This window comes from Sorex araneus, chromosome 6, assembly GCF_027595985.1.
Source record: "Sorex araneus isolate mSorAra2 chromosome 6, mSorAra2.pri, whole genome shotgun sequence".
NCBI lineage: Eukaryota > Metazoa > Chordata > Mammalia > Eulipotyphla > Soricidae > Sorex > Sorex araneus.
In genome coordinates this window covers 153624780-153638480 of record NC_073307.1, presented here as the reverse complement: position 1 = coordinate 153638480, position 13701 = coordinate 153624780, and the positions used below count along the sequence as shown (strand labels likewise).

The 13701-nt window shown below is 39.6% G+C and overlaps 1 protein-coding gene and 1 pseudogene across 1 annotated transcript; one reads left to right on the top strand and one right to left on the bottom strand.

Moving 5' to 3' along the window:
- Positions 1–4513: 4513 nt before the first annotated feature.
- LOC101548712 (60S ribosomal protein L23a-like) lies at positions 4514–4984 on the bottom strand (annotated as a pseudogene).
- A 2596-nt stretch (positions 4985–7580) lies between these two features.
- Positions 7581–8528, top strand: LOC101539204 (olfactory receptor 5M10-like). The gene has a single exon (XM_004620431.2). It carries the CDS (start codon positions 7581–7583, stop codon positions 8526–8528), a length of 948 nt encoding a protein of 315 aa, XP_004620488.2.
- The last annotated feature ends 5173 nt before the right edge of the window (positions 8529–13701 follow it).

Here is a 13701-nt window from a genome sequence, read left to right as displayed (position 1 = left end):
TGATAATTGGCCCCCAAGATGGTCCCCAGAGCCCACCAGGAATGATCACTGAGCTCAGAGCCAATAGCAAGCCCTGATAATGCACAGGTGTCATTCTCCCCACACCAAAAAACATTAGAAAGTCAATTGTGGAATATAAAGTAACAGAATGGGAGACTAACACCCAAGAATAGTAGAGATTAGTACCAGGAGGATTACCCCACCGCTTAGAAGCCGGCCTCACGTGCTGAGGGAAAAGGGAGCTCAGACAGAGAAGGGACCACCAAGTGAAGGGTACTAGGTTGACCTGCTCAGGTTGGGAGATGCATACTTAAAGTCGACTATAGACTGAACTTGATGGCCACTTAATACCTCTAGTGCAAATCACAACACCCAAAAGGAGAGAGAGAGAGAGAGAGCAAGAGGGAATGCCCTGCCACAGAGGCAGGGTGGAGTGGGGTGGGAAGGACCGGGGTAAGGGTGGTGGGAGGGATGCTGGGACCATTGGTTGTGGAAAATGGGCACTGGTGGAGGGATGGGCACTCAATCATTGTATGACTGGAACGCAAGCAGGAAAATTTGTAAGTCTGCAACTGTACTTCATGGTGATTCACTAATAAAAAAAAAAGAAAAAGAAAAAAATGAATACATCAAGCCATTCACATTTTAAAAAATTTAAACAAGTAGAATCTTATGGCTTTACTATTTAAAAAAAAGAGTCAATTGTAGGATAACATAGCCTCAGGTAGTTTAGGTTTATTGGGTTACTCCTGTTACAGTGCTTCTATTCCTCTTTGTTTATTTGTAGCTTCTTTCTTAGTGTTCTGTTGACTTGTAAATAATGTTTTTCTCTTCTCTTTGAGTCCTTTGCATAGTTTATTCAGAGCAATGTCCTTTTTGTATGGACACAGGAAGACTTAGCAAATGTTATGCTTTTGTAATCTGGGAGTCATTTGACTCTATGTGATATTTTCCTCCTGGGCATCTGTTCTCTCGACCTAAGCTTCAGCTGCCCTTACTTCCTAGCACCCCCAAAAGCAGGGTTCTGACGAGGGACGAGACGGACCCAGGGCAAGTGGTGAGTTGTGTGCTACCCTGGCATCAAGATGGGCCTGGCCAAAGTGCTTAATGCTTAACTATAAGAGCTTGATCATGGACAAATGTTGTCATGATCCAAACAGTGATAACTAGTTTTGGACCCTGCTAGGGTGAGGAATGATTAATCTGTCCTGAGTGCTGTGGTCTGAGCCTGTGGCAAGATGTTGTCAGGAGAGCTGCCTTGCAAACCTCAATGTATCTCTTGCTATGTCCATGCAAAAATAACTAGTATTAAGATGTTAATGAGTGTTTAGAATGGGGAGAGGAGAAAAGACCCTTAAGAGGTATTTTGTCTAATGGCAGTCAGGAAGGGCTTTGGATGGCCCCTAGGTTGTGTTCCCTTTAAACCTGACAGCCCTCAGGAAGGGCTTTATTATGTTGATTTTGCTACCTGGTAGTGTATAACCTAGGGGCAAGGGCGAGGGAGGAAAAAGGGAGGAGAGAGATGGAGAGAGGCTGGAGTAGATCCAGAGAGAGGATAGAGTTGGGAGTGTGGGAGATGGGAAAGATGGAAGATTGAATAAACGGTAACTAATCAGCAACCAGCTTGGTCCTCTTTCTTCCTTTGCCTGTCCTTTGCCAACGGCCGTCCCGATCCAGTCCACACACTGCGGTTTCAGAGCACCGAACGCAGGTGGTGAGACAGAGCTGCCCGGAGAACCCATGAGTGCACGTGCCCCTCGGCGTGCTTTAGTTTTTTACAGTCAATGACAGGAAAATTTAGATTATCTGGGGGGTATAATGCATTATTCTTTTTAAAACAAGTTGTGTGGTCTTAAAATAACATTTTAACATATGTGCTATATATCCTCCATATAATATACTGTATTACTGTATCACTGTCAGTCATTCCGTTGCTCATCGATTTGCACAAGTTGGCACCAGTAACATCTCCATTGTGAGACTTGTTGTTACCATTTTTGGCATATTGAATATGCATGGGTAGCTTTCCAGGCTCTGCCATGTGAGCGGGATAGTATCGGTCGCTTGCCGGCCTCTCTGAGAGGGATGAAGGATTCGTACATACAATATGCAATATGTTTAATTTCAACATAAGGCAAGAGTGTTCAGTGAAAGAGCATAATATTAATTCAAAGTAACACACGGTTAAAGTTCTCCATGCTACTAGGTCTCTCTGTCTCTCTGTCTCTCTGTCTCTCTGTCTCTGTCTCTCTCTCTCTCTCTCTCTCTCTCTCCATCATTCTGATTGGGATGTGTTTTACAGTATTTTAGGTTTTTGATTTTTTTTTTTGGAAGGTACTCTCCGGGCCTCCTGGATCTGGGTGCATGAACTCTTGAGCTCTGGGAATTCCTCAGCAATGATAACTTTAACTATTGCTTATTCATCAGGATTGTCTTCTTGACCCCCTGTGCCGGTGATTCGTGATTCTTATATTGTTCCTCTTGAATTCATTCCAACGTTCTCTTGTCTTCAATTGTTTTATTTTGAGGCTCTTTTCTATCTTTTGTTGTTGTCTGAAGATTTTGCACCTCATCTTGGAGCTTACCAATTCTGTCCTAAGAAGCTCTTACTGTGCTGCTGAATCCCTCCTCCTGAGAAGATTTGTTATTTCACCTCCTACCAGGCTTTTCAGATCTTTCATTTCTGTTTGTTATTTTCATTTGTATTTTCCTCATTTCTGATCTCATATTCTCTTGGTATATTTTGAACCCCTTGGTTCCTTTGAACCCCTTATGCATCCTCAACAATTCCATTCTAAATTCCTTATCAGAGAGTTTATATAGCTCATTAATACTGGTTGGGCCATCCGGGCTAGCATCTTCACTCACTAAGCCTGGTGGATTTTTGCATTGCTTTACCATTGTGCCATTTGCCATTTGGAGTGGTTTCTTGTGTGTTGTTGCATGATTAGGAAACTGCAGTTAGGATATCTTTGTGTGTTTGCAGTGAGTTATGGATAGGTGAAGAAATGTGCATCTGCGGAGCGCCCCTGACGACAAACTGGAGCCTGATGTCTGGCATTCTCGCAGCTTTCAGGGACTGGGATGGGCAGAGCCAAGGCAGAATGGCTCATCAGCCCTCCCTTCCTTCGAGGCCAAGGTGTGATCCTGACCTGGGGAGCAAGTGACTCTCCTGAGTTCAATTCAGAGCCCTGGCACTTGACCTTTATTCACCCTTCAGCAATCTGGGTGGACTATATATATCTTTTTGAAGTGTTTTTTTTTCTCTGTGTGTGTGCGTTTGAGAGAAGAATCTGGGTGGACTACATATATCTTTTTGAAGTGGTTTTGTGTGTGTGTGTGTGTGTGTGTGTGTGTGTGTGTGTGTGTTTGAGAGAATCCCAAAAAGTGGGATTGCTAAATTTTGTGGGTGCTCTATTTTTACTTTTTGAGAAATCTCCTTACTTTTTTTTAAAATAAGGTAGATGAACTTTCAACAGATTATTCTGATATTCACTTTGCTATGTCATCAATTTTGTGATATGATGATATATCAGAATATATTTTGTAATGATATATCAGTTTGATTTGGCATATCGAATATGCCATGGGTAGCTTGCCAGGCCCTGCATGTGGGCTAGATACTCTCAGTACCTTGCTGTGCTCTCCGGGAGAGGCGGAGGAATCAAACCCGGGTCAGCTGCATGCAAAGCAAGCATCCTACCCACTATGCTATCACTCCAGTATTCGATATGCCCAAACCAGTAACAAGTCTCACAATGGAGACGTTATTGGTGCCCACGCAAACAAATCGATGAGCAATGGGATGACAGTGACAGTGACAGTGATATCAGTTTGATACAGCACTCTGAACATCTTTGCATGTTCAGGAAATAAACACATGGGGAAATTGGTTTCAATTAAATTCATAATGGTGACCTTCCACAGAATGTTTTTATTGATCATTACTTCCTAAACTTGCTTATGTAACACTGCTCAAATCTCATTTGTTTTACTTTCCTGCCGTTCGATTTCATCAGGTGAATTCATTACAACATTTAAACTTCTGATGAAAATATTTCGACTTTGATTAAACTAAAAATATAAAACATAACCCCTATATATTTCTCTCTCCAAAGTATTTTGAGCTATGGTCAGTTTTTCTGTGTTAATGGTCTCATGCTTTCATTACTAGCATGTTATATAGAAATTGGATGTGATTTTAGCCCCTCAGAAAATTCTAGGACCTCAAAGCAACAAATTGATGTTATGCTCAGGGGAAACAAAAAAATTTAATTGGTTCTTGAAAATTATCTTAAAAATACATTAGGGAATATGCCCATACCATGTGTTTTATATATATATACATACTGTTTTCTTCTAGAATATGCTAAGTTCGCTTTACAGGTAGGTTATTTTCTGCATTTCTGTTTATTTATTTCTTAATATAAGTTTGTTCTTCCATGTGAAAAATAGTGCACATTGATTTTTTTTTTATGGTGGAAAAAAAAACCTGTATTTAGGATTAGCCAGCTGGACTGTTTAGATGATCCCAATTTTGTTGGCAACATCCAAGGCGTCATAATCAGGAGCCAGCCAAACATATGCCTTTTTCTCTCCATCAGGCCTAATCAGGGTGTTGACCTTGGCTACATCAATATCATAGAGCTTCTTCACAGCCTGTTTAATCTGGTGCTTGTTGGCCTTGACATCCACAATGAACACAAGTGTGTCATTATCTTCTTCATGGCTGACTCAGCAGTGAGAGGAAACTGGATGATGGCATAATGGTCAAGCTTGTTTCTCCTGGGGTCGCTCTTCCGAGGGTATTTGGGTTGCTTTCTCAGCCGCAGGGTCTTGGGTCTTTGGAAGGTGGGTGACATGCGGATCTTTTTCTTTTTCTGCCTGTGGACGCCTTTCAGCACTGCTTCTTGGCCTTCAAAGCTTTGGCTTTGGCTTCAACTTTCGGAGGGGCAGGGGCTTCCTTCTTGGCCTTTGGCACCATCTTCGTGAAAAGGTGCCCATTGATTTTTAACAACATTACATCATCCAATTTTACTTTACTTTCCTATGTATATTTTAATATTACATGGAGTCTACACAAATCATTGCTTATATTTATGCTTCCTATATTTGAGAATTGAATAAAGAATGACTGTGGGTGTACTTTTCAGAAATTTGTTTACAATGACCTGAGAAAATATGGTTCCCGCTGACAGCTAAGAAGAACAAACATTGACTATTGCCTTTTTTCCTTTAACAATATATTTTTTATATGTGATTGCTAGTTGCAGGGAATAATTATACACATCATGCCACAGTGTTTTCCCCATAAACATCTTTTAAAATATATAGTTAAAATTCTATTGTCTTCAAAGAACTTCTTTGAAATGCCAGTTGAAACCTTGATCTGTCTTTATAGCACATGATCCTTAGTGGTATATGTCATATCTCTGTATTTCACCTGTTATAGCTTCTCCAATGCATGCTTCATGAGGTTGGAGAATTGGCTCACCATTTTATCTTCAGATCATGGAATAGGAAAGAAAATCCATCTTTGCAGTGCTCCTGTGAGAAGGTAAAATTATATTCATCCATAATTCCCCAAATTCTTAGTAATATATCAAGAGATGAATGTATTAATTCAATGTGTTTGAATAAAAATTAAGACAAGCAACAATAGATTTTAAGTGAAAATGCTGCCCTGAATATTTACTTTTTGTTTTCAGTTTGTGAAGGTAGGATATCAAGCTGTAGGGATCTGGACACTCAACTTTCTTCATTTGTCTGTTTGAATGATGCAAGTGGACTTCTGCTTTCCTTAACTGTTTTTTTTTTTAATTCTTGTGAATTGTCCACACGTTTTGGAAAAAAAGTACCTAAATAATTTGGAATTATACCCCAAATTGTATATACACATATATTGTAATAAACTCCCAAGAGTATCCTGTCTGCACGGGCAGAACCTGGCAAGCTACCCATGGTGTATTCGATACGCCAAAAACAGTAATGATAGGTCTTATTCCCCTGACCCTGAAAGAACCTCCAATTGTTGGGAAAGACAAGGAGAAGCTGCTAAAATTTCAGGGCTGAGAGGAATAGAGACATTACTGGTGCCCGCTCGAGTAAATCGACAGACAATGGGATGACAGTGATACAGTAATATATTCATATATCATATTTATATAAATTTATAGTACTATATAATATATTTATAAATGCACAAACATGTATTTTATTAATAAATAAAAATTATTATTATTTATTAACAAGATATACTTATAATCACAATAATATAATATAATACAATTTTTTATCAATAATTAATAATATTTTATTATTGTTAAATAAGAAATTAAAATTTTTTAATAATTAAAAAAAACAGCCAGTGTTGGCAGAAGTGTGGGGAAAAAGAAACCCTCATCTACTGCTGGTAGGAATGTCATCTAGTTCAGTCTCTTTGGAAGACAATATGGACACATCACCAAAAAATCTAAGAAATTCCTTTTGATGAGAATGAAGCTGAACTCTGGCAATGAATGTCTTCCTGTATGAAGTGTGTGTGTTGGTATAACCACTCTGGAAACAAGTAGAATTTTCCAAAGTCAGTGATCAGTAGTTCCTTCTGAGGTCTGACTCTAATGCAAATGTGTGTGTGTGTGTGTGTGTGTGTGTGTGTGTGTACAAAAGTTTATTATAAGGCACACATTGGAATATTCATAGCAGCTTTGTTCATAATATCTAAAAATTTGAAAACCAAATCTCCATCAATTTTGGAATAAATCTAATATTGGTATTGTAAAACCCAGAGTGTCAGCTTCCCTCAAGCTGCATGCACACACCCCAAAGTTCCACCTAGTTAAGAATTTAACTTTAGCTGTGTCACTCCATTAAAATTTTTGGATTTCCTAATGTCCCACGCCCCCCACGTCTACTTGCCTCCAAACACAGTGGCATGCTTTCTGGTTCTCAGTTTCTGTTGCTTTTGTTGTTTCCTTACGGTGTTTCTACCACATATGAAGGATATGACTGTGCATGTCCTTCTCCTTCTGACTCATTTCACTCAGCATGGTATGTGCAGATCCATCCACATAGCTTCATATTTCATGCTTTAGTCTCTTCTTGGGAGACACAATAGCACAGAGGGTAGGGCATTTGTCTTGCATGCAGCTGACCCAGGTTCGATTCCTTCGTTCCTCTCAGAGAGCCTGGCAAGCTGCTGAGAGTATCCCGCCCACATGCAGAGCCTGGCAAGCTACCCATGGTGTATTCAATATGCCAAAAACAGTAACAAGTCTCACAATGGAGACTTTACTGGTGCCTGCTCTAGCAAATTGATGAACAATGGGAAGACAGTGCTACAGACAGTGCATACACACACACACACACACATATGAGAGAGAGGTATATACTTGAAATGAGAAAAAGAGAAATATAAAAATCAGATAAAAATTCCCACATATTTCTTGCAATGAGAAATTGGCCGTATTGACGACCAGACCTTTATTTGAGAAAATGGATAGAAGAAACACAGCATCGTGGATCAGGATGAATTCACTTTCGCTGTCACTTTCTTTTTTCAAAGGTTAGGGGTTAAGAAAATGTGTTCTGGAAATGTCACTGTCGTGACAGAATTCGTTCTTCTGGGACTCACAGATGATCCACTGCTAGAGAAGATCCTGTTCGGGGTGTTTCTGGTGATCTACCTGATCACGCTGTCAGGAAATCTCTGCATGATTGTGCTCATCAGGACCAATTCCCACCTCCAAACCCCCATGTATTTCTTCCTGAGTCACCTCTCCTTTGTAGACATCTGCTACTCTTCCAACGTGAGCCCCAATATGCTGTATGACTTCCTCTCGGACACGAAGACCATCTCCTACGCCGGCTGCTTCACGCAGTGTCTGCTCTTCATCGCGCTGGTCATCACGGAGTTTTACATCCTCGCCTCCATGGCACTGGACCGCTACGTGGCCATCTGCAGCCCGTTACACTACACCACCAGGATGTCCAAGAACATCTGTCTGTCTCTGGTCACCTTCACTTACGTCTACGGCTTCCTGAACGGACTGTCGCAGGCCCTGCTGACCTTTCACTTGTCCTTCTGTGGCCCCTTTGAGATCAACCACTTCTACTGCGCGGATCCTCCCCTCATAACCCTGGCCTGCTCTGACGCCTCTGGCAAGAAGATGGCAATGTTCGTGGTGGCTGGCTTCACCCTCTCCAGCTCGCTCTTCATCATTCTGCTGTCCTACCTTTTCATCATTGCCGCCATCCTAAGGATGCGTTCTGCAGAAGGAAGGCGCAAGGCCTTTTCTACCTGCGGATCCCACCTGACAACTGTCGTCGGGTTCTACGGGACCCTCTTCTGCATGTACCTGAGGCCCCCTTCTGAGAAGTCCGTCGAAGAGTCCAAAATCTTTGCAGTCTTTTACACATTTCTAAGCCCCATGCTGAACCCCCTCATCTACAGCCTAAGGAACAAGGATGTGATCCGTGCCTTAAAACAGCTGGTGAAGGGAAATCTCATGCACAAAACTGTAGCTTAGGCCTCTGTTTGCCTGCATTCATCGAGATGGTGCAGGGGTGAGAATCTAGAAATGTTGAGTTGCACAGTGTCTACTGATGATCATGTCCCAATTTCTCATTTGAGGAATCAGCATCATTTTAACCTCTGAGCCTTTTCCTTGACTTGTGACAAAATTTTCTTTTCCTTGAGGAAAGAGCATGTTTCTATTTCTGTCATCTCCACTCTGTGAAAATAGCCAGATTGATGATCCTATTTGGAGAAAATGTGTATTTGGGTTATTACCCAAGTACTGTACATTTTGCCCTATTAATAATATGTTTCTTTTTATAACCCACTGACTCTGGAAAGAAACACAAACTTAATCCTGGCAAACTTTTGTTAATTTTCAAAAATTTTCTGTAGTGTAGGTAACATGGTGACAATAGTGTTAATGTTTGTGGTTTTGATGTGTAAATTTACTGCACTTTACCTCCACCAAAATGCCTCAAACCTTTCAACACTGTCGTATGTTAGCTCTAATTCTGGCAAACCGATCCAAATGCCTTACCTTGGTAGTATTTTCCTTATATTCAATGGATTATTTTTCTTTTATTTTTCCACCGTGTTAGTCTTGAGCAAAAGAAATGCTTAGAAAAAGGATCGATCATATCAACATGCATAAAAGAATTTATGTTCATGGCATTTGCTCATAGTTTAAAGCCTCCATTTCACTGTTAGGCTAAGAATGAGAACACTTATCTTCATTAAAATGTTTTCACTCAGGCACAGAAATTTAGTGACTCCCTAAAGTCATTCTGCCAAGGAAAATCTTTTGATTCCAATGCTCTCCCTTTTCATTTTGAGCTGTAATGGTTAAACTCAACCTAACGAATGTTATAGTGGAAAAATAATGTGCTAGGGTATTGGGGATACTGAAGTGATAAGATGTGTTTTATGTAAAATCAGAGTTATTGTGATAATAGTAATATAACAACTGTGAGTTTTCCTTTTAAATTTTAATTTAATCTGATAGTCGTGTATAGTATAAATAGAATTGTCTTAGTGTTCCATGCAAATCAGGTGGGAATCAATGCATTGTACATCAATTTATACTGCATTTTATTAATAATTTTTCAAAATCATAAAGGCACACATGTTCATGATAAAAATAGAAATGCAGACAAATACAAAATGACATTTTCAGTGACAGTTCTGAACTACACTTTGTTATTTTTATTTTTTTAGTATTTCTTCTCATGTATTTTGTATGCGTATACATTTTATAAAATAAAATTGAAGTCAAGTGTCATAAACAAATTTGAACTTCTTTTACTTGATAATGTATTTGCATTTCATATGAACTTAATATTTTTGATGAATAGCATTTGTAATATGATATTTAATAGGTCAGTTATTTGAATGTAATTTAAAAATAAACATTAATTTTAGAAAAGAACTGAAAAATAGAGAGACATAAGGATAAAAGTAAAATTTACTCATAATCTCCTGCTTGAAGATGATACCAGTATTTTGGTTAGCATTTCGTATGCTTTAAGTTATTATGTCTGTCAATTGTAGATTATTTTTAAAATTTTTTATTTATGTCTCTAGGGACATAGCCTTCTGATGAAACTCTTTTAGGTATATTCATTGAAGTATTATTGCTGAATTAAATATTTGAACATTTTTAAATTTCTAAATTTCTTTTACTGAATTTCTTTTTCTTTTCATTCCCCTCCCTTTTTTCCATAGGAGCACACCAAACTGTGAAAATTGGTTACCTAACTCTTTGTTCAGAGGTTACTCCTGCATTACAAACTTTTTTTATTATCTGGATTAATTGGGCTGGAGCGATAGCACAGCAGTAGGGTGTTCACCTTGCACGAGGCTGATCGGTGTTCGATCCCTCTGCCCCTCTCGGAGAGCCCGGCAAACTACCAAGAGTATCGAGCCTGCACAGCAGAGTCTGGCAAGCTACCTGTGGTGTATTCAATATGCCAAAAACAGTAACAATAAAACATTACCAGTGCCTGCTTGAGCAACTCGATGAGCAATGGGATGACTGTGACTATGACTATATGTGTATATATATATATGTGTATATATATGTGTATATATGTATATAGAAAGAGAGAGAGAGAGACACTAGTTGCTTTTGCATTAGCATATAAACATGTTAAAATGAAGATGGTTCAACAGAACAAAAAGATATATTCTTTTTAGTTAGATTTGTTTGTTTCTTTGTTTGTTTATAGCCACACCTGGTTGTGCTCAGGGCTTACTCTTGGCTTAGCACTCAGGGATCGTTGCTGGCAGGGCTTAAGGGACTATAAGGGGTGCCAGGGAGTTGAACCAGAGTCAGCTCACGCAAGACAAACTCACTATCTCCTGCACTATCTCTCTTCCTTCCCCAAAGCTTTTATGAAAAAATAATTGTACAATAGTATATACTTTACTATAACTATAAAATTCCTAAATTAAAGGTATAAAATGCATTTAAACCCATTCTTTTATTTTGTACCCATTTTTCTTGATAAACTATTATGATTTTATAAACTGCATATTTCATATGCAGTTTTATAGACTGCATATTTTTAGTATAATCTATATCTGAAAGTATAAAATTGAGACAACTCTTTGAATGCTAGAACATAAATATAAAAGTAAGAAAAACCAAGGGTTCAAAGCCATTCTATAACAGGATTGAACAGAATGACTGATAGGATATCGTTATGATTCAGGATCCTGTTAAATTTTCTCCCTAGAAATATTGTGCTTGTGAGTATATTGAGTGTTATCTGTGTCAAGTAAAGTTAGGTGTTTTTGTTGAGGGTAAAAATTAATTAAAAACAATTTGTTTTATTCAGAAAATTATTTTTTGAGAGAAATATTCTACAAATGGAAGCATTTTTCCTTTCAAACATTAAAATTGTTATTAATTTGCTAGGAATATCATTATTAATTTCAATGTTATAGTTATGACATTGGAAAATTAAATACAATAAATTGTATCTTATATATGAGTGGTTTCTGTGTTCAATTTATATTTACTATATTCACATAAACAAAATAAAATATCTAATGTTCTAAGGGAAATAGGTGCCCATTAAGGGATTGTTATTTTGCACATCACTATATTAAAAAATCACTTATACCACTTGTCATCCCGTTGTTTGTCGATTTGTTCGAGTGGGAGCCAGTAATGTCTCCATTTGTCCCTATCACGTGCTAGTATAGCCCAATGGCGTCTGCTCGCTCCAGAAACACGAAGAGCCTCAAACCGTTCATTCAGGGTCTTGACAAAGAAGTCTGACCATCTTGTAGGTGGGCAGCCAAACAGTCTTTTGATGTCCCGTAGAATCCACTCCATAAAGCTCTAGTCCAGCGGTCATCTCTAAATCACATTACGTGTCTGGCCCATCTGATTTTTGATGCCTTGGCAAATGAGACAGCATCCCTGAATCTTGATTGCTGACGAAGGTCAAAACTCCAGATTCCTTCTCTCACTTGGGTGAATGTGATACTCCAAGCATAGCTCTTTTGATTCCTCTTTGGGATACCCGAATAGCATTCTCATCCTGTTTTCATAGGGCCCAGGTCTCTGAGGCATATGTTAATGCAGGAAATACAGTGGAGTTGAAAAGATGTGCCTGGAGTCAGAGGTTCTTCGTCCTCTTAACACTTCTTTGATGCTCTTAAAGGTGTTCTACGCAGCTCTCGTCCTCCTGTGCAGTTCAGGTGCCAGGTCATTTGTCATGTTGAGTTCTCGACCCAGGTACACATAGCTGCTGCATTTGGAGATGTTCATTCCATTCAGGGCAAATGGAACATTAGGAACTAGTTTATTTCTCATGAACATTGTCTTGGTGAAATTCAGCTGCAGCCTGACCTCTCCACTCTCACAGTCAAAGTCAGCCAGCATTCGTGCTGCTTGGCTGATATTTGATGTTATGAGAATGATGTCATCATTGAAGTGGAAGGGGTGTAGTTGCTGACCGTCTATCTTCACTCCCATCCCTTCCTATTCCAGTTGTCCCATGATGTTCTTGTCCCATGATGTTCTCGAGGAAATAGTGTCACCCTGTGAGCTGAACCCCTGTCTTTATGTCAATGATCACTTCCTTGTAGAATGGTGAGATCCTGGTGGTGAATCAGTAATACGGTTCATGGAGGATCCTGATGTACTGAGTTTGAACATCCTGTTTGGCTAGGGCTTCTGTCGATGACTGCTTCAGTCTCAACAGAATCAAAGGCCTTCTTTAAATCAATGAACATTAGACAGAGCGGCATCTTGAACTTTCGTGAAACTTCAATGAGCTTGGTCACGGTGTGGATATGGTCAATCGTGCTGAATCCTTTTTGGAACCCGGCTTGCTCGCATGGTTGTCCTTTGTCTAGTGTTCTGTTCATTCTATTCAGGATGACTCGAGTGAATAACTTGCAGATGACGGACAACAGGCAGACTGGACAATAGTTTCCTATGTCGTGGATGTCTCCCTTGTACAACAGAACGGTCCTGCTGGTTTTCCATTGTGATGGAACCTTGCATTCAGACAGGTAGTGTGTGAAGATCTGAGGCAGTGTATTGACAAGTATTGGTGGCAGATTCTTTAGGTATTCGGGTCTGACCTTATCTGGACTGGGTGCTGTACACGTCTTTACTGATGAAATGGTGCGTCGGATTTCAGAAGGAAGAACAGTGGGAATGACATATCCATCCTGCGGAATTTGGTATGTGGGCAGGTGGACGTGACTATCAGAGAGATCTGAGTAGAAGTCATGGATAACCTAATCCATTGTCCTTCTGGAAGAAGTGATAGATACGTCAGGACGTCGGAGGGCAGTCATCTTGGTCTTATAGTTGGCAAAAGATAGGCGGGTGTTGTGAATACTTTTCCTGGCTTCTGCCGCATCGGCCAACACTGCTGCTCTTCTCTCTTTGATGTCTTCCTTTATCGCTTCTCTGCACAGCTTTGCGAGCTCGGACATTAGCTTGTGATTACCTGAGGCTCGTGCCAGACCATGCTGGTGAATGAGCTCAAGAGTTTCTGAAGACAGGCGACTTTTTGTGGCTTTCTCTCTCACTGCATTCCTCGAACAATCATGGACGTGCTGAACCAGTGGGTCCTGTTTTCCTCGTCGATATTGTCAATGATGGCATCTTCCTATATTGCTGCAATATTAAAAATATTATAATATAAAAATATGATAGA

Bases quoted from the DNA above. Each gene is read 5' to 3' on its own strand.
- LOC101539204 (XM_004620431.2), top strand. From the start codon at position 7,581: ATGTGTTCTGGAAATGTCACTGTCGTGACAGAATTCGTTCTTCTGGGA.